Consider the following 20797-nt stretch of genomic DNA (forward strand, 5'->3'; position numbering starts at 1 on the left):
TAATAAATTTTTATCTACGATATTATATTATATAATATATTTTCGCTTTTGAGCCTTGTATACAATTCTGTTCCACTTTTTTCATAATTAATTGGAAAAAATAGTACTTGTTCGTTTGTTTTCATAATTTTTGGTAATTTACCTATTAACTTTCAAAAAATCGAATCCGGGACAAAAGATCTAAATCTGGGACCGGGACATAAGATAAACCCGGTACATTAGGTGCGACTGTCCTGGCCAAACCGGGACGCATGGCCGCCTCATTATTAAAAGGAGTAAAATCTCAACAGTCAACGAAATGATCACAATTAGAAATCCATCTTTCATCAACAAATTAATGCAACATACAAATCCTTCTATTCAAGCTATTCATAGACCGTTAAGAAGACTAAACAATAAATGGCCTAACGACCTACCAAACTCTTAGTCCAATGTCTGCTCGCGTCCCAACTTCTATAATAAAATAACATAAAAAAATAAATTATAACAAAAAATATATATGAGATAGAGGCAAGGCAGTATTAACGATAAAAGAAATTGTGATACTGATTATTATTAATTTGAGACAAAATTTAATGGTATTATTCTCGCTATCGATTCCTTAAAAACAAACAAGCTGTTTCGTGATAGAGTATGACGGATGTGTTTGCGTATTAATTTTTGGAAGTTGGTCCGTCCTGACAATATATTAAATTGAGTTATTTATCTTTGGTCGTATTGCCGTTTCAGTGTTATGATCTCCGAACGAGATGTGTACGGGTTGACGTCACATCCGCCGACGGAAGTGCTACCGCCCAAGAGTGCCCTCACTTTCGCCATGGACTTGGCAAAAGAACACGCGGCGATTAATTTGATCATTTCACGTATTTTAACTAATTTTATCTAAAAATTTATATCTACTTCGATGTAACACGATGTAAACTTGCATTTATCAATATGGCATATTTATATAATTTATTGAAATGCTACGTTATGGGTCTATCTTCATCTGAACTAGTAGAAACAAATTGTCAAAATGCCATATATTTGCTAACTTCACGTATGTGTTATCAAAGTTATTTGCCATTTGTGCGTTTTGTAAGTTAGGTTTGATGTGTAAAACTTTCACCGTGGACTTGACGAAAGAACACTTGGCGATTAATTTGATCATTTCACGTATTTTAACTAATTTTATCTGAAAAATGATACCTACTTTGATTTAACACGATGTAAACTTGTATTTAGCAATATAGCATATTTATATATTTTTTGAAATGCAGGAGCCAAATTTCAGATCGATTAGAAAACGTTTTACTAGTGCTGTGTTATAGGTCTATCTTCATATAAATTAGTAGAAACAAACTGTCAAAAAGCTATGTATTTGCTAACTTTAAGTATATGTTATCAAAGAGACATCCGAAACTAGCACTTATGATAAAATTGTTATTTGACATCTGTGCGTTTTGTAGATTAGGTTTTATGTGTAAAACTTTCGCCATGGACTTGGCAAAACAACATTTGGCAATTAATTTGATAATTTCACATATTTCAAATAATTTTATTTGAAAAATTATACCTACTTCGATGTAGCACGATGTAAACTTCCATTTATTAATATAGCATATTTTTATATTTTTTTAAATGAAGGAGCCAATTCTCGGATGGGATAGAAAATGTTATCATAATGCTATGTTATGGGTCTGTCTTTATATGAATTAGTAAAAACAAACTGAAGAAATGCCATGTATTTGCTAATTTCACATATACGAGTATGTTATCGAGGAGACATCAGAAAGTCGCACTTGTGATTTTTTATGCAATTTTATTCTGCAATCTGTATATATTATTACATTAAGTTGAGAATGCTGACAAGTTTAATGCTGAAATTGTTATTTAACAGTTGTGCGTTTTGTAGGTTAGGTTTTATGTGTAAAACGCCTAATCGTACAGCAAATACATAGATTTTCAACAGGTTCTTGACAACTCATACGAAGGTAGACCCGTAACATAGTATTACCATAACTTACCTATCTTATCCGAGAACTGGTCCCATAATCTCAAGATCATGCGTTTATTTTATCTCTATTTTTCTTTTTTTCGATAGAGTTTATTTTATACTGAATGTTTGTTAAGTAGAAATATTATTGAAATGATTTACTTTTTCAGAACAAAATTATTGTTCTGAGGAATGATTTGTTAGTCTAGAATAATATTTAATTATTTGGCTATAACTCGAGATATTTGTTATACGATAGTATTGAGCTTCGAAAAAAATCGAAAATAGTATCTGATATAAATTTCTCTAAAAAGGAATAAATAAATAAAAAATTCGAAACCATGATTGAGTGATAGTAGCTTAGAAAAAAATCGAAAATAGTATCTGATAAAAAATTTTATAAAAAGGAATTGAATAAATAAAAATCAATTCGAAACCATACTTTTAATGATACTATTGAGTTTAAAATCATAAATAGTATCAAATAAAAATTACTTTAAAAAGAAATTGATTAAGTAAAAATTTAATCGAAACAACGATTTGTCTCATTATCAGGTTAAATTGAACAACAAACAAATCATTACCACATTTTATTAACAGATGGATCTAAGTAGAAAAAGTAAGAAAATCAAATTATTGCAATTCATAATTAAACATATTTTCGGATTTTTTCACGATTCGGATTTTTATAACGTTTATACATTTTATAAAGTTTTATAACGTTTGTAAAAAAATTAGTGCAAAAAATGTAGAGTGTCGCTCTAAATATCCATAACTCATTATATAACATAAAATATAGTGAATAAAAGGTCCATCTATAAAAAGATTATTAATTAGAATTTGCTGCAATATTCTTATCTTTTCTTTAAAACTACTGTTAAAACGGTTACTGTTTCAAAATATTGTAAATTTTTTTATGTTTTATTAAATGATAACTGCACTTTCCAATGAATTTTTTAAATATTAATAAAACACCTTCTGCTCCTTGTTTTTGAATAAACAGATTGCAAAATAAATTTAAATATAAATTTAAAAAAAAGATAAACAATCAAAGTGTTTAATCTGACTGATAATTTCGATTTTATAGGATACATTTAATTCATTATACTACTGAAAAAATTCTATGTAATTTTATTATTTTTCATTTTATTTAAATTCCTGTCATAAAATCAACAATCGCTGTTTTACCAATTGCTAATTTCATGACATAGCATAAAGATTTAAATCATTCATAAGCAACGTATAAAATGTGCAAGGTTCGCATTTAATTAAATTACGATGCGAAATAATAAAACATATTATTCACGGTTTGTAAAAATAATAACCCGCAACTAATTAAAAAATTGTAATTCATTCAGAAAGTGAACAATTGATGCCTCTCTGAGTCATTTCATGAATAAAATTTCATGGCATATAAAAATAAAGATGAATTGAATATTAAAAAGAAATATGATTAATATCTCATAAAAGTGATTGAAATATATTTTGTTCGGTTTGTTAAAAGCTAATCTAATGAACATAAAATCATTGTAATTATATACTACAAGCGCCTCATCTCTTGAATATAAGACGATCATTAAAATAAAAAGAAAACGTTTGAATAAAAGTCGATGGCTTGAGTTAAGAGGATCTCATTTAAAATTCAACGAAGCAACGAAAGCTCAGTAATTTACGATTATATCACGAAGAATATTTATTGTAAACTAAGAGACAATAAACATCCACCCATTTTGAATGTATTAAAGTTGTAAATGCAGACATCGGATAATTCCCTGCCAGCTCTTGTCCGGTTAAATTTACTACTTTGCTAGTTATATATACATTTTTATATACATACAAGAATTTTTATAAACATATAAGTCTATGCATGTAAATTTAATATTTACATAATTATTTATTAACATTGGAAGTTTTAGCATGGTACATAAATTGAGAGTCGTTTTATTTTTAAATTGATTGTAATATCCAAAATTTGATTAAACACCCTTTATAAGATTTATCAGATTATCATATTTCAATTGTTATATACCATGAATGCTATAGCATCCACGTCAAGTATCACGCTTCAATTTCACGCAATGTACTTGCCCAAGCTAAATAGTGCCTACGAAAAAAGATAATACAAAAATACCTAGAGAATGAATTACTCATTACTTTGATAGCTAAATTAATTATAAAATCGCAAGTTATATAGTTATAAAGAAATTACTTGTAATGAAAATATAAATATAACCGAAATATTTTATTAATAATTTAACAGAATGTTAGAAAATAAAATATAAATATATCATTTATAAAAGCAATATGAATATAATTTTTTACGGTTATCTATCATACTTTGTTGATAGGGGTTGTTCTGGTTTAGAGGCATAAATTTTATGCTTCTATTTTACAAGATATATTATTTTTTTACAAGTTATGAATTAACGTTTTGATAATTTCGAAAAAAAATAAAAATTGTTATAAGGTTTTAATTTTAAAAGGTGATGGAATGGAGAGTCTCAACCGAATTGGCATCTCACTCATGATTTCAACCCTCCAAATAGTCTGAAGAAAAGTTTAATAAATAATGTCATTACCGTATGAACTACGGACAAGTTAAAAAAAAAATTCCGACAAAATAGCGACTATCTGAAAAAATTTATACCCTTTTTTGGTATTCTCGATTTTTTTAAATAGTTAAAATTCAAATTTGAGTTCACACTGATGGAAAGTCTATAAAGAAGATTCTGTAAAAATTTCAAGTAAATCGGTGCTAGAAGTTGGAAAATCCTGGGTTGATAAATATATCAAAAAAGACAATTTCAAGAAAAATTGAACTTTGGCAGATGAAGAAAACAGAGTAGCATTAATGTGGTCAAAAAGCTATAACTCCAAAAATTATTTGGATTTTAAAATATCTTCTTGCACACCTATTCTTAATAGTTAAACTTTAAAAATATCTGAATAAAAGGTAGTAGCATAATTAATTTTAAAAAAAGTCTAGACCAGAATACCATGAGACATTATCATAGACAATAAATTGTAGTTATTATATTGAATAAATATAATATATTTTGAACAATTAAACTGGCTGTAGGTAATAAGAAATTGTAATTTGCACATACATTACTACGATAGTATATACTAGTAATTACAAGACATTGTACAAATACAAATAGCTTTTGATTGACAAAACTTTCACAAGTTTTTCGTACGACTAGCCAAGACACTACATTCAATCAGAATTAATGAAAGCAATAATTATCACGTTTGCATTATTTTCTCTGATGTAATCGTTAAGGTTTTAATTAATTTTAAATTAAAGATTATAAATATTTTTGTCTTGTTTGATCTAAAACAATTTTGTTAATTTGCAACATAATTTCTCTATTATTATTAGTATTAGTATTAGTAAAACGGTACCTATCCAATCAATTCCTATTGATTTCATTGAATTCTTGATCATCTCGCAAGTTCATCTCGATCATAATTCCGCGATATTTGCAATAACGTTTTGATGACGTAAAACAAGATTTACAACAGAATAATCGTTATACGGTAATGCAGAGAATTCTAGCACGATTGGCAATAAAACCATGCAATTAGTGTAGCAGAAATAATATTTCATGTTTTTATCTCATTTCCAGAATAACTAGTAAGAAAATACACCGTGTAATTATGTCCACACAAAGCTATAATTTTGCCTGATTTTTTTGAAACGCCAATGTCTGATTTACTGCGTATAAATTGTATACGTAATTTGTTTCTAGTAAAAGGTAATAAATTCGCGTTCGAAATGTTTGATTTAGGCCGGGTTTACAGGAACATGAGAGAATTCTATAAGACTATATATATATATATAAGGGTGGTCCTTAAAATGGTCATTTTCGAATTTCCTTGCTCCCAGGGGCTCAAATGGTTCCAAATAGATAAAAAACAATTCTCTGAAAATTTTAGCTCTTAATATTAACGTTTAGATAGAGCGCAATTCAATCAAAATTTTGTATGGAAATAGCATGAAAAAATTTCCAAAAATTTTAAAAATGTTTTTTAAATGTAATTTAGCGAACAAATGAATGAATAAAACTCATTCATTTGTCGCTAAGTTATACTTAAAACATTTTTTTTTAATTTTCAAAAAATTTTCCATGCTCTTTCCATACAAACTTTGATTGAATTGCGCTCTATCTAAACGTTAATATTAAGAGCTAAAACTTTCAGAGAATTATTTTTTATCAATTTGGAACCATTTGAGCCCCTGGGAGCAAGGAAATTCGAAAATGACTATTTTAAGGACCACCCTAATATATATATATATATATCAAGTCCAAGAATTAAACCTAAGTGTACGTTAAAGTTATATTTCTTGAATTTTAAAAGAGTTTTGTTTAAACTGTAAAAATCGCTTGTTTAGAGAGGAATTTTATAAATAAATTCATAAGTTTTCATATTCCAGTTACTGAACGATACCAACATAGTAGAGGATATTTGATCAATTGATCAAGTCTAAGAAGAAAACCCAAATACATTGAAGTTACAGATCTTAAGTAAGTCTTATTCAAGCTTTTAAAATCGCTTGTTTAAAATGAATTATTAACATAGAAGTTAAGATTAAAAAAAATGACTGGGTTTAAAAAAAATATCAATTAATCGAGTCTAAGAAGAAAACCCAAGTACATTGAAGTTACATATCTTGAATTATAAATAAGTCTCATTCGAACTGTTAAAATAGCTTGTTTAGGGTGAATTTTATAATCAAATTAAAAAAAAACTCAAATTCCAGTTACTGGATGATACTAAAGTAGAAGTAAAACTATTTATTGTTAGTTAAAATTTCTAAAACAAAGCGATGTACTTATCCTAGTACCTATTTATTCAGTTTAAGTCTTAGTACTTATTTTTTTAACTTTTTGTCATTAACTTGTAATGTTTTCGACCAGCTTCTCTCAAAAGAAACGATGAATATTTCAGTTTTGTAGAAACAAATTTGATATTTTGAGATGTCACATAAAGTGGTTCAATTTTCCCATAAACGTAAAAGATCAGAACTAATCACAAAAACATCTACCTGCATTTCTTAGAGTATGTCAAATTAACACAGAAAATCTTGAAACAAGATATTGAAAAAACAGTCATTTTGTTAGAAAAATTTCCTATGAGAAATTAACCAGTTACAGATTGTTTAAAAAATATTTTAGTTACTATTCTTGCCTTAACTAGGAGAAAAAGTCCTATAATTAGAAAAAAATTGAAGATTGTTAAGAAAATTTTATGCACACACACATACTAAGTTATATATCATTTTATTCGTAATTTTATTGCGAAAGTTTTGCCAAAGACAATTTTTGGAAGGACTAGATTTTAGAAATTAAAGTTCGTGTTAGTGGTATGTTCAAATATTAAGGTAAAGAGATTTAAAGTTTAACAAATACAAATATTACTTGTAAATTACAAGTTATAATTTTTCGCGATCATGGGTATGCGGTTTTAATGCGTTCGCTGTTAATGTGCATAATATATGACCCATAAATATGTGCTGAATGTTTTATTTATTTACCCTTCGTATTGCATTATATTCAAAACATATTGTCGATTATATATATACGTAAGCAAAATTCTCAGTCGTTGAACATATTTCAATAAAGTATAATGATGTAAAACAAAGACTAAATGTCAATAAAAATATGATTGTTTTAATATTTATAATAAACTTAAATAATTAAATAAAAAAATAATTATAATATATTAATACATTTGCGGACAGTAACAGTTTAATTGAAAATCATTTTATTTTTAAATAGATTGTGATATCCAAAATTTAACTAAATCCTGTTTAAAGAGTTTAAAGAGTAGTGAGATTATCATAGTTTAATCCTTATAATCATTGAATGCTATAGCATCCACGCTTCTGTTTTACACAATGTGATTGCAAAATAGCACGTGTATAATTCTACTACAAAAACCGTTTTCTAAAATTATAAACCAAAATCAGATAGTAGCGCTAGTTCAGTGCAGTTTTTCAGGTGCACGACCTTAGATAAGAACTTCTATTTCTTCAATGAAATACATACATGTATGAGTATCCATTTAAATACTTAAACGAATTCGTAAAGACGCTTGTATACACATTCACAAAATATTTGTATATAATTTCGGTTTTGTGTACGTAAAAATATTTTATGGCAATGAAACTATTTATTAAACAAAGCATTGAGTTTCGCAACGTGAATCGCACACAGTTGAATGGAAAAAACTTAATGAATGGAAAGAGAATTGTATATAATAAATGTTTTGTTTAAATATGTAGAGGAGCTAGAGGATTGTTGTAACTGTTTTGATTTTTAAATTAACAGATCTTGAGAATTTGAGAGTTTGAGATCTTGAGATTATATTTCAACGAAATAAAGATGGGCAAATGCTGTAACTATTGCTTTACCGAATCAAGTGAAAATATTTCCATATCTGTTGTTCATTTTTTCACAATTGATCATTTCTAGAAGAAGTGCAGTGTTACAACTTGCCCTGTGTTCAGGGCTAGTTGTAGTAATACATGGTCAAATAGTGATGACAATAAAATCCGAATTGAAATTTGAATCAGATGGATCAATCAACAGTTCAATACTATTTTACTACAGTAAACTTATATAAAATTTTGGTCCTTAAAATGGTTATTTTTGAACTTCCTTGCTCCCAGGGGCTCAAATGGTTCCAAATTGATAAAAAACAATTCTCTGAAAGTTTTAGCTCTTAATATTAACGTTTAGATAGAGCGCAATTCAATTAAACTTCGTATGGAAAGAGTATAGAAAAAATTTTGAAAATTAAAAAAAAAAATGTTTTAGGTATAACTTAGCGACAAATGAATGAGTTTTATTCATTCATTGGTTCGCTATATTACATCTAAAAAACATTTTTAAAATTTTTGAAAATTGTTCCATGCTATTTCCATACAAAACTTGATTGAATTGCGCTCTATCTAAAAGACAATATTAAGAGCTAAAACTTTCAGAGAATTGTTTTTTATCAATTTGGAATCGTTCGAGTCCTTGCGAGCAAGGAAATTCAAAAATGACCATTTTAAGGACCACCCTAATATAGCCCTCAATATCTTAGTCAAACTTCTTAAATTGTGGCCAAGATTTGACCAGGGCTTTTTCTATTTAACCCTTCGGGGTAGGGGGTATGAATGTATGAACTTATAATAAATGAAGTAACGATAGAAAAAGGTTGTAGAGTAGAGATAGAAGATCGATATATATCGTAAATTAAATACAGTAGAACTCCAATTATCCGAATTTATGGGGACCGGAACCCATTCGGATAATCAAATAATCGGAGTTTGTTTTTAAAATTGCCATTGGAGAGAAAAAAAGTTACGTTTTGATATTGCACTATTTTTTTATTGAATTAAATGAAAGAAACATGACATTTTCACATGTTTTAAATATAAATAAAATGTACTTATGTACAAGTTTAGAAATAAAAATCATTGTTTTGTAAACATCTCCGTCAAATCAAAACAAACAATGTGCCTACACTGGCTTTGCTAGTGGAAGAATAATAGCGCACTTAGACTTTTTTTGGTCAATTTTTTTTCTGAAAGTGATTCGGATAATCGGCGATTCGGATAGTCGGAGTTCGGATGATTGGAGTTCTACTGTAATGGTTTTATTCACATATCTTATAGTGATGGAATATTTATGATTTATAGTCCGTTTAACATCTAATTAATCATAGTGATCCTCCCCAAATAGATTAGAAAATATATTATAGCACTATTTTGAACTATGTGTAAAAATATTATTTGTGTCATCTTATGGGACAATTTGTTTGTTTGGGATCCAGTATATATGAACATTAATTTTAATACATGAAAAAGCAAAAAAATGCAAGAGAATGGATAATAAATAAATAATTATATAAAAAAAAACAAAATGATGGAACTCACCTAATAGAAGTAAGCCGGCTGATATTGGCATGCACGCAATTTCGACTCAGCTCCTACTGCTCTGTTTGTTTTTATGTGGTGGTATCGTGATTCTGCCGCTTCCGGTATCTCATTTCCATGATCCGCGGAAATGCGTTGTCAGCACTGATCGTCACTTATGATTCGTAGCACTTTTCGTTTCTCACTTTTTGATTTCTACTGACTACTTTCATCGACTTTAAAACTAGAACACATAACTGAACTCACGACTTCGGTTAATTCACACACATCGGAAAAGATAAGTTGACAGGGTGACAGTACGATCCGCGACTTAGGACCTTGACGCTTGACTACTGGCGCGCCCGGCTCGACGGGCCCGCGAACTCGCGCCAGCTATTGCTTCGCCGCGTCGACGAGCTTCGGGTGCAGTCGCTTGCGAAAAGCTGCCGTCATGGTAAATGCAGACGGGAGAGTCACGTAGGAAAAAGCGTCACTCTTACACTGCAAAAGCTCACTATCGGGTAAAAGCTCTTCGCACTTATAGAGGCATCGATCACGAATACACAGCGACACGACACTTTTAAAATTAATGTTTATATTGAAATTTTCACCTTAATTAGATTATGTACAAGCAGATATCATATCAATAATTTAATGAGTTTATTATGCAAGTGCATATTTTTATAAAATTTATTAATAAAAAATAAAAATAAATGAAATTCACTCATAATGTCTGAAAATATATTCATATTTTCTATGAAAGTAATAAAAAATAAATATTGATGAATAATATTCATTTTCAATTATCATAAAATAAAAAATCATTATTCTTCATGCATTATATATATAGAACTAGCAAACCCAACGAGCTCCGTTTCGCCACCAGATGGTTTCGTGAGAAAGATGAAGGATGAAGAAGAAGAAATTTTTTGTTTATGTTATATTTGAAAAGGAAAAATTTGATTTTATTATACAACAGTAATGAATTTATTTTGATTACAAAAATGAAGTGTTTTTTAGTTAAACTTCTCTAAGTAAATGAAAGTGAATCCGCAAATTGTCCGTTTCATTGAAGTGCTCTTTGGTAAACCACATTTTTTGTTTTTTGGTCTGACGTTAACACAAACAAAGCGGATGGTTTTCCAACTCGTGAACAGGCATCGTATAACTGCCCATGTGAAAAACAATGATTTTATAAATAATCTATTTGAAATTTATCCCGCAAACACTAAGCTATTGCACCTTGCACCTTGCGAACGCAAGGCGAACTGGAAATTGCAATCGTTTGAAGTCAAACGGAAGACCAGTCAGAATCATTGGTATGTCACCAAATCGCCAGCAATTTTTGATTGAATGGTAAAATTCATAATATTTCTTGGCGGCAAGAATTGCTCGTTGACTTAACCAAGCATAATTCTGATAATTCTCACTAATGTCATTACTCGAATTTTTAATTACGGTGTGTGAAGTCCCAGCAATTTGCATTAGGGCACGATGCCATGCACCACTAATTTTCCTAGCTATAAACATTGCTGAGCCCGAACCCTTTCTAACGAATGCGAAGTCAAAATCGGTTCGTGCGTTCTGGAGTTAAATCGTCAGGAAGGAAAACCCAACTTATTTTTATATATATATATATATATATATATATGTAGATACATGCAATACAAATGGAATAATTTTTATTCCATGATAATTGCGAAGAAATATTTTATATAAATATTTATATACCATAATTTTTTTAATTTCTCAGAATCCAGCTAACAAATTCATAAATAAAATATCATAAACATATAAATTACTGACAATAAAAAAGCGTGCCCTTTGTTAGCTATACAGTAAAAAAGTACTTTGACGAAAGACGCTCGTTAATGTTTTGTATTTAATAAAGAATGAGCAACTGCATAGTTTCGCTTGCGGACTCCGTATAACGATAACTAATTTGTAATAACCATGGCAAATGAAAATTGTACGATATGAAATGTAAAAAATACAATACATTCCCTCATATGAGCGTGTCGGATTGCTTTAACGAATCGGCAAATGTCTGTCCGTTGCGCTTGATGTGACCTCGTGTTTTTTTTCGCTTATTGCATCATCGTTCATTCATAAAATGAGCTGAGTTGCTGATTCGAATTGGGTTTATTGTTCCAAGACGATTTTCTGTATGGCAGATTGCTTCGCCGCATGGCTTCGATTGTAGGTCATAACTTAAGTGATAGATGTGTAATGCTCATATATTCAAAGGACAAATCCGATGGGTTGGCCAGTATATATTACACACATGTCAATAGCCAGATATGTAAATATCATTTTATAATATGTATATGAAACTGAAATTATTGAAGTAAAACTTCTTTAAGCGCGACTAGAGTGTAAATATGTACAAATGCAACGGAAGTGCGTTACGGCAGATAAGATAAGATAAGAGTCGAGTGCCAATGATTCGACATTCGCTCTCGATGACATCATTTATATACGGGTCTATTGTGATTAGTCGTCGTGTATGTGAATAGAGATCTGCCGTTGTATGTTACGTACCGGCGTCAACGTTGTATGCGTACCGATACCAACAAGCAAATCGGCATAGATAAATAAACATTTTACAGTTACATCGTAGTACTAATCTTGATTTAATGGAAAATGCCCGAATCAGAAGAATATTTTACCCCGTTCCTTGAAAATAATAAAACAAATTAAACAATTAGGCCGTATAATAAACGTAAGTTTATAGATTAGAAATTATTTCTATATATTCGTAGTTTGTATAAATTTCTGAAGTTAATTTATTAATCAGCAATTACTTCATTTCTCTAATGAAGGTTCATTTCTAAATGCCAATTACAATGACAAACTGATCATGTTATATTTGAAGTATGGCTTCAATTACATTATTGGTTTTTAACATTACACCTATTTTTAATGCTATTATAAATATATAATTTATAATTTATCATTATATAAATGTGTATATTGGTTGACACTAATAAATGTGTGCATCACGAGTGTTACCATATGACTAATAAACATTATTCAAAATTGTTATATGATATATTTATTTTTACTTAGATGCCATCTTGTACAGTAGCAAATAAGTTTTACTTCAATCGCGCAACTTCAACCCTACGCGCACTCTTTTTTTGATAAATTTATCATCAAACACATTGGTATAAATAATTTCATTCATTGAAAAGAGTAACATAGAACATGGAAATGTGGAGGCAATAGTTTAAGAAGTAAACCATATGAAGGAAAAATATAAATACGAAAGAAAAAAACAGGTAAAACGAGTCTATCTAAAACCCACATGCGACCAGAGCACTAATAATACTATACTATGGCGAATAAACATTCTTAAGTTAGTAATCTAACGTCCAATAAACTGGCGCAATTTAGTAGCCCATATGCTTGAAATTAATAATTAACACTACTTCCTTACTATACTGAATTTTTGAAATGAGTTATTATGACCACCATATGTGTAAAATAATATTAATAGACTTGGTAATTTACATTGTGCTTATACCACAGTGATAAAAAATGGACTTATCAATCAAAGCCAAAGAAGTAAGCCGCCAACAACTGCAATATCAGTATTATTTTAAAGGAAAAATAAATAATGGGTGATACTGCCCGTGAGATGAGTTATAAACTCCAACTCGATTCAGGGATGAATGGCGTAAGAGATTTTCCATTGCCAATTCACACCGCAGTGCCCGAAATGGGGTACTTACAATTCGAAACATATTTTTGATCTATATTTTCAAGTTAGAATGGACATCGCTGCTGCCCGATGTCAGATTGCCAGAGCAGGGTTTGAACTCGCAACCCCGTCCAGCGAGGTAGCACTCCAAAAATAAATAGCAACATTTATCTAGCACGAAATAGGAAATAACATGTCGGATGCGATGATAAAGTTATTCTTATCCCATAACATATATTTTTTAATGATCATATGTCATAATTACCCCAAGGTGTGCCGTTCACACTGCACCGGAATGGGCGGGGTGATGACCCGTCACCAGATCCGGATGCAAGTGTTAAATTTCTCCAAATGTGTCTCTCGCGAATGCGGAACCAATGCCGTGCAACTGCGTGGGTACACAGAGGCGTGCCGTCCTAGACCTTGGGGGGTGGCGAACGCACCCGCATTGTTATACCAACCCCTCGGCCCACGCAAAAACGAGTTTCGTCGCCATGGATACATAGATTGGGTTAGATGGAGAGCCGAAAGGTACAAATTTATAATACTGGATTATCAATTTGGATATATATTTTTAACAATAATCCAAACTGAAGAAGTCTTATGAGCTGCTGCGCTCACTATTTTAAGGACGTGGCAGTAGTCCCACACCTATGTGACCAATTTGTGTTATTACAATTTCTGCAATACTGATTATTTTTATTGGTGCAGAAATGAAGTGCAGGGCAGCTATTTTTAATTGGATACAAATTGCTATCTAATTTCCAAGTGAAAACTGTTACTGCTGCTTAGCATTAGCCTCTCTGAGAGAAAAATCAAAACAGTGACCTCCAATTCGATGTGCATAGCTCTGACCAATCAAATTTCTATCAAACACTACAAAATATTCAAAATTCATATTCATGACAACTTTATGTTGGAGCTTATGACGATTATTTAAAACGAAAATAATGGATATTAACACTTTGGGGCGGCTGTCCACCTCAGTGACCGATTTTAAATATGGCAAAACGACTGGTGAATTTTGAGAATTAAGCAGTAGTGAAGATGAGTTTCAAATAGACATTCATACAGACAAATTTTACGAAATTACTATTCGCACCGAAGATAGTGATGAATGTGATTATGATATTATCCAACCAACAAAAAGGAGAAAAAGAAGAAGTTATTCTCCTTCAATAATCGAGTTTGACATATACATCAACAAACACCCCGACTACAAATACCAAGCAATATAAGACATCCAATAGATTATTTTACTTTATATTTTATAAATAGAATTATTAGACAATATAATAGAAAAAATAAACCATTATGGCAGCAAAAAATGACCAAATATACTGACTAATCAGTGGCATATTCTAAATGCGAGTGAAAGAAAAAGGGATTGTATTTTCTGTTCTGACAGAAAAGCACCAGGAGAAAGGCGGCGAACAACATTTTATTGTAAAACATGTCAAAATCCACAAGCTATGCATTTTGAAACTTGTTTTGAACGTCACCACTCTTTATAAAATAAATGTATGTCCTTCAATGACTACAAATTTTTATCAAACAAATTGCATAACATACACAATAAAATCAAGTTTACAGCCGGTAAAGTAGATTGTTTTGAAATGGGTGCCGTTCCGAAAGTGTTGAGCTTTCAATATGAATATATTTCAATATATGACGAGAAGAATAAATATAATATCGAGGTTTTGTATCCAGCTTACCCTCTATCGTAGCGCCAATTTCACGCATTTTCTACCCCATCCTCCGACTGTTGTCAAAGACTGAATGGACTCTTAGGGGAGCGCACGATGCCCACACAACGTGCAAATTGGAAATACCGAGAATCAGGTGATTTCGAGCAACTATATAATCTTAGATTTCTAAGTATTGAGGACGATATTGTGTGGAAAGGGTTTGTGATAAGAGGAGTGAAAAACGTGTTACTTCAGATATTAAAGTTAGCGTATTTTCACTGTGTTCAAAAATATATTTTTCTAAGAATCCTTAATTGTATGAGAATATTAAAAAATAATTGTAACAAAAATAATAATTGTATTAAATATGGTATAAGTTTTGAACAATTTGTTATTAGTACATTTTCCGTCTTAAGATGTTAGAATGCTATGTAATTTAGCTTAAATTTGATGTGAAATACGACCACTAGAATAATAAGAGATGTGACAGTAATTACTTCCGTTTCACATGAACCAATAGAATTTTCACACAGCAATATATTGTGCAGATAATGGCATACATTTTAAAAATTCACATCAAAATTACTAAGTCTGAAATATCTAGAGTCCCAAATATATGTTTACAACATGATTAATAAATTATTTAGTAAAAATAGTTTAGATTTACTCTAACACGATTAGATACTTATCTCAAAATTGTAGGGGATGAAAGAATTTATATAGATTGAATTCATAGCTGGGAGGACATTTGCAATATTTATACTAATTTTTATTATATTATATACTAATTTTAATATACAAATTTTAATACACTGTAAAATCGTATAATTGAAATATAAAAATTAAGAAAAATAATTACAAAAGCTTGTAATAATAATTTAAAATTACCTATTTGCAGTCACAGTTTTTAGCTTCATGCTAAATGGAGTTATATGCTTTCTACAAATTATTCAATTTGTACATATTTCACGTAGAATTTGATTTTTCTGGTAATATTTGCTGAACGTATGGATTCGAAATATATTAGATATACATATGTTTGTTCGCGCCTGCTTCACAAATTTTATATATCTACCCTTGTCTACCTAACAGCAATAAAATAATTTTGAAACCATATGTACCCAAGCTAGTTATAAGAAATTTTTTATTCTGTACGTTTACCTGACCAAAATACATTTTACAAATAAATACCATTGTAAACCAAACTAATAGTTTTTCAATAATTTTCAATAAGATTTATAGCATAATTAATAATAAAACTATATATGGTCTTTTGAAGTATGACTAGTGCCTGTGTTTAGTCCAACTATTAACTTTTACAATTAACATTGCGCCGGATCTCTACACGGCTTGGATCAAAAGAATTAAACTAGTTGTGTATGGCATCGTGCCTTAAGGCAAATTACTGGAACTTCCCGTACCGTAACAAACTGTTCGGAAAATATTAAATGTTTTCATATAGATTATTATAAATACTGTATTGTCTAATATTTATAAAAGTTATATAAACTGAACTACAAAGTTAAAACTAATTATTTAAAGTATATAAGTGAACTTTAGAACTTTAGCCAAAATTAAAATTAAAAACTGAATTATTTTCAACATACAAAAAAAAATTTTTGAAAAAAAAAAATTTGGAAATTTTTTTGAAATAATCTATAAACGAATAAAAGAAAATAAATCTTGTCAAAACAGAGCAGAAAGTTTTTTGAATCATTCAAATCGGATGCTTAGTTCTCTCAAAAACTGCCATTTTTTGCAAATTTAGCTCGGTGTCTCCAAAACGGCTGGACCTGCCTTTGCCACAAACTAATCAGCACATCTCCCTATCAAAAGATTCACATCGGTTGATCCGTGCGCCAGAAAACGTGAACGAAAAAATGCGGACATACAAAGCACACACACATCAATTTTTTGCAAATGCAAAAATTTTCATTCACGATTTTCGGCCCATTACTATAACTATCCTACGGGAAGTTAATAAACTTGATTAAATTATTATTTACTAAAGAAAGTAAAAAAATATAGATCTTAGCATCCTACAAGTGTCACAAGGGCTATCATAAAATGTGTTTTCTTAATATATAATGTTAATATTTCATAAACCCTCAGTTACTAAAATAACTCGTGTCGGTGTGCGGGCCACATTTGTAATGGACTGTTGTTTTCAATGTAGAAAACGGTATCGTACGGTCGTACGGTCGTACGGTAGAATTCCGGCGTGCCCGAGTTTCGTGAATGGGCATCGATCCGCCCATTCATAGCCAGCTCGGCGGCGTGCGGGCATGCGCTTGCCAAATTCGAAAGTTATTCAATCAATTTAACTATCACACTTTGATTGACCGATATAATCAAAGATTAGAAGCATATTAGAAGCATTTACCGATTTCGTAATAAGGGATATATAAAAAATGCTAATCGTATAAATTACCATTGATGAAAAACAGAAAGTGAATGATAATTGCAAAAACAGCCGTGATTATTGTTTTCATATTATCTTTTTATTTTGAAATTTAATTTAATTTAATTTGATACTATTGTTGAGCGCTCGTAAATTTAAGTTTTTTTTCTAAACAGTTCTAAGAATTATTTGACAAATTGTACTGTATAATCAGGATAATGATGGGGAGCGTCCATTAATCACGTGAGGTTTTTAGGGAGAAGGGGGGTTTGACAAAAAATCACGAAATATCACGTGGGGAGAGGGGTATAGTAAGATATCAGGTGTATTTATTTTTTACCTATTTTTTTTTTAAATTCAAACATTTAAAAAAAATCCAAAATTTTACAATACACGTACTAAAAATACGCGTAATGTTTAAATGTGGAGGGGGATGGGGGTATTTTGAATATCACCAAAGAAGGGAAAGAGAGAATCAAAAAATCCTTAACAAATCGATCACGTGATCAATGGACGCCCCCATTCATAAAATATGCATAAAAATATATTTAAAATGCCATCGAATTCAGTAAACTACCCACACGTTTCAAAACTCTAACAAGAAGGTGAAATATTTTAAACTCGATCCTACAATTTGAGTCTGTAAGCAGAAATTCACAAAAAAACGATCTAACTTCTTTGGCTAGAGAATATGTACAGTTAATTCTTGAAAGCAAATTTTTAAATGTTTTTGGTACTTGTATCGCACACAACCTCGATATAAGCGCCATTTCAAGTTAAGACAATATCTCTTTGATGGCGCAATTGAAAATGTTAGATATTTTTGACAAAAAAATCGAAGTGCAAAAATTATTAAAATAATAATGTTTAAAACCGAGCCAATTACTACTCTTACCATTAAAAACAATTACTTACAACTCCGTTTATCAATTTAAACTTTACATTGATTCAATTTCTAAAGTCGAGTAGTGATACAGTATCACTACTACAGTATCACTGATACTCAGAGGCGGTTAAATATCCAAATTTAATTTCGAATTTAAAATCTGTACTGTCATAGCCAGGATATTGAAAATCAGCCAAAAATAAAATCTACTGAAGTGATTAACCAATTTAAATTAAGTTGTGTTTTTTAATAAGTTGATTTTTTATTAGATTGTTCATGAAATGGGGATAAGGTCTCAATGACGTTTTAGGATATATATATATATATATATATATATATATATATATTTATATGAAGAACTGGAAAGAATAAAATTGCATCCATTATTCCAAAATCCTATTCTGGAAAATTCTGACTATATATTAGTTCTATATATAATTATATAATTATACCCATAAACCAGAAATTTAATAATAATATTACAATTCAAAGATACTCATTCAGTTTTATGTAATATTTTTCATCCGATAATAGTGCTACCCATTATGGAAAGTAAACAAATTTCCGCGCACAAGGCGACAGACAACGTCTCATCAATTAGAATTAATATTAGCCTTGAATTCGTAAATCACGCCATAACTATTACTTGGAATATAGTTTATGCGAATTGACACGAGCCATGCGACAGTCGCCTACGACCATTTACATAGTCAAGCGGCTGATGTATCAAATACACCACTGTAAATAATAAATAGAGGCACGAAATTTCTGCAATTTTTCAAAATTAATAAGAAATTTTTTTAAAAATATTTTTACTGTATTTTCCACATGTTATTAATGAATGTTTTAAGAATATTAAAAAGAGTTAAAATTTGGAAATAGTCTTCTTAAAATTTTATTTCGAGAAGGTGTTGAAGGTTGGGGTCTCAATTAATTGGCACGTGACTATACACATGATTTTAGACCACAAAATAAGATATTCTGTAGTAAGTCATTGCAGATTTAATACCACAAAATAAAATGAAGAAAAAAATTTTTTTTTATTAACCTAGAATAATGTCGCAATCGTTTTTTCACAAAATAACGACAGTTTGAAAGATTTTTTTTTCGCCTTTTTCTATATTTTCGATTTTTTTTATAAATAGCAAAAATGGGAATTTGGCAATAAGCGTAGTTTATACCGAAGAGTAGTCTATATAGAAGACTCTGTGCAATTTTCAAGTAAATCGGTCTAGAAAAATTTAAGAAATCGTGAATCTCATATCGAAAAAGACAATTTCAAGAAAAATGCGTTTATAGTTTTGCAAAGGAAGGAAACAGATGTGGATTGTCGAAATCAAACAGCAATATCTCCAAAACTAATTCAAATTTAGAAAAATCCTCTTGTACACGTATTCTTGAATAGTTATACTATGAAAATATGCGAGAAAACAAAATCGATTTTATTAAATTCTAGATCAGAACAAATAATTATTTATCAATGTTTGTTATTGATAATATAGTCCACATCGATGTGAATAGAATGGCGTTTTTTGTTTGTCGATATCCTCTACAGTTGTGACAAAAAGTGACTCTGAAAAATGGGGCCACTTTCGCATATTTTCAATGATATCTCGGCCAAATGATGAGCTAGGGAGTTGAAAATGGGTATATCGGATTTTTTCGAAGAAAGCTATAAAATGGGTGCATCGGATTTTTTCGAGTAAAACTACAAAATCAAAATCATTTAAATATCAGGGTAGAGCCAATTATGTATGGAAACACGATCAGATTCTTTCAAATTAAACCGCATTACATAGGCCTATAATATTTCAAGAAGTTCATTTTGACTATCGACTCGCCCAACATACAAAGTTTCATCAAAATCTCAGAAAAATAAAACTATAATTCGAATCCCGAATATACGTGTAATGTAAGACTTTTCATTTTCATTTTTCACCGGAGCACCCAAAATCGTAATTTGTATTTGGAAACATGTTTTGATCTACATTTTGAACTAGTATACGCTTATTTGTATATAACACTAACATATTAGATATAATAGTACTAATAGATAGTATATATGTACATATATACAGGGCCGGATTTAGAAATTTGGCGCCCTGGGGCACTGACGAAAATGCCGCCCCATTTTTTATCTCATTTATCTAAAATTGACCCTTTCCACTCGAAAGCTACCGCCCGGCGGCTAAATTCATATAAATCTAGTAATTAGCAAGTGGAGAGGGTTAAAAT

General features: G+C 30.0%; 1 protein-coding gene across 2 annotated transcripts in view; it reads right to left on the minus strand.

The window, feature by feature from the left end:
- The window catches only part of LOC113371618 (protein sprouty), a 211268-nt gene that overhangs the window by 135096 nt on the left and 55375 nt on the right, over window positions 1-20797 (minus strand). Inside the window, exon 1 of one of the 2 annotated variants that reach the window (XM_026612263.1) lies at window positions 9906-10448. The exons of the other annotated variant lie outside the window; for it this stretch is intronic. Within the exon in view, the coding sequence (XP_026468048.1) occupies window positions 9906-9936 (31 nt within the window). The 5' untranslated portion in view covers window positions 9937-10448. Of the gene's footprint in view, window positions 1-9905; window positions 10449-20797 lie in introns of those variants that run through there. 2 annotated transcript variants of the gene reach the window in all.

Source organism: Ctenocephalides felis, unplaced genomic scaffold, assembly GCF_003426905.1.
Source record: "Ctenocephalides felis isolate EL2017-DRISC unplaced genomic scaffold, ASM342690v1 CF-g0.4_SCAFFOLD_01492, whole genome shotgun sequence".
NCBI classification, from domain to species: domain Eukaryota; kingdom Metazoa; phylum Arthropoda; class Insecta; order Siphonaptera; family Pulicidae; genus Ctenocephalides; species Ctenocephalides felis.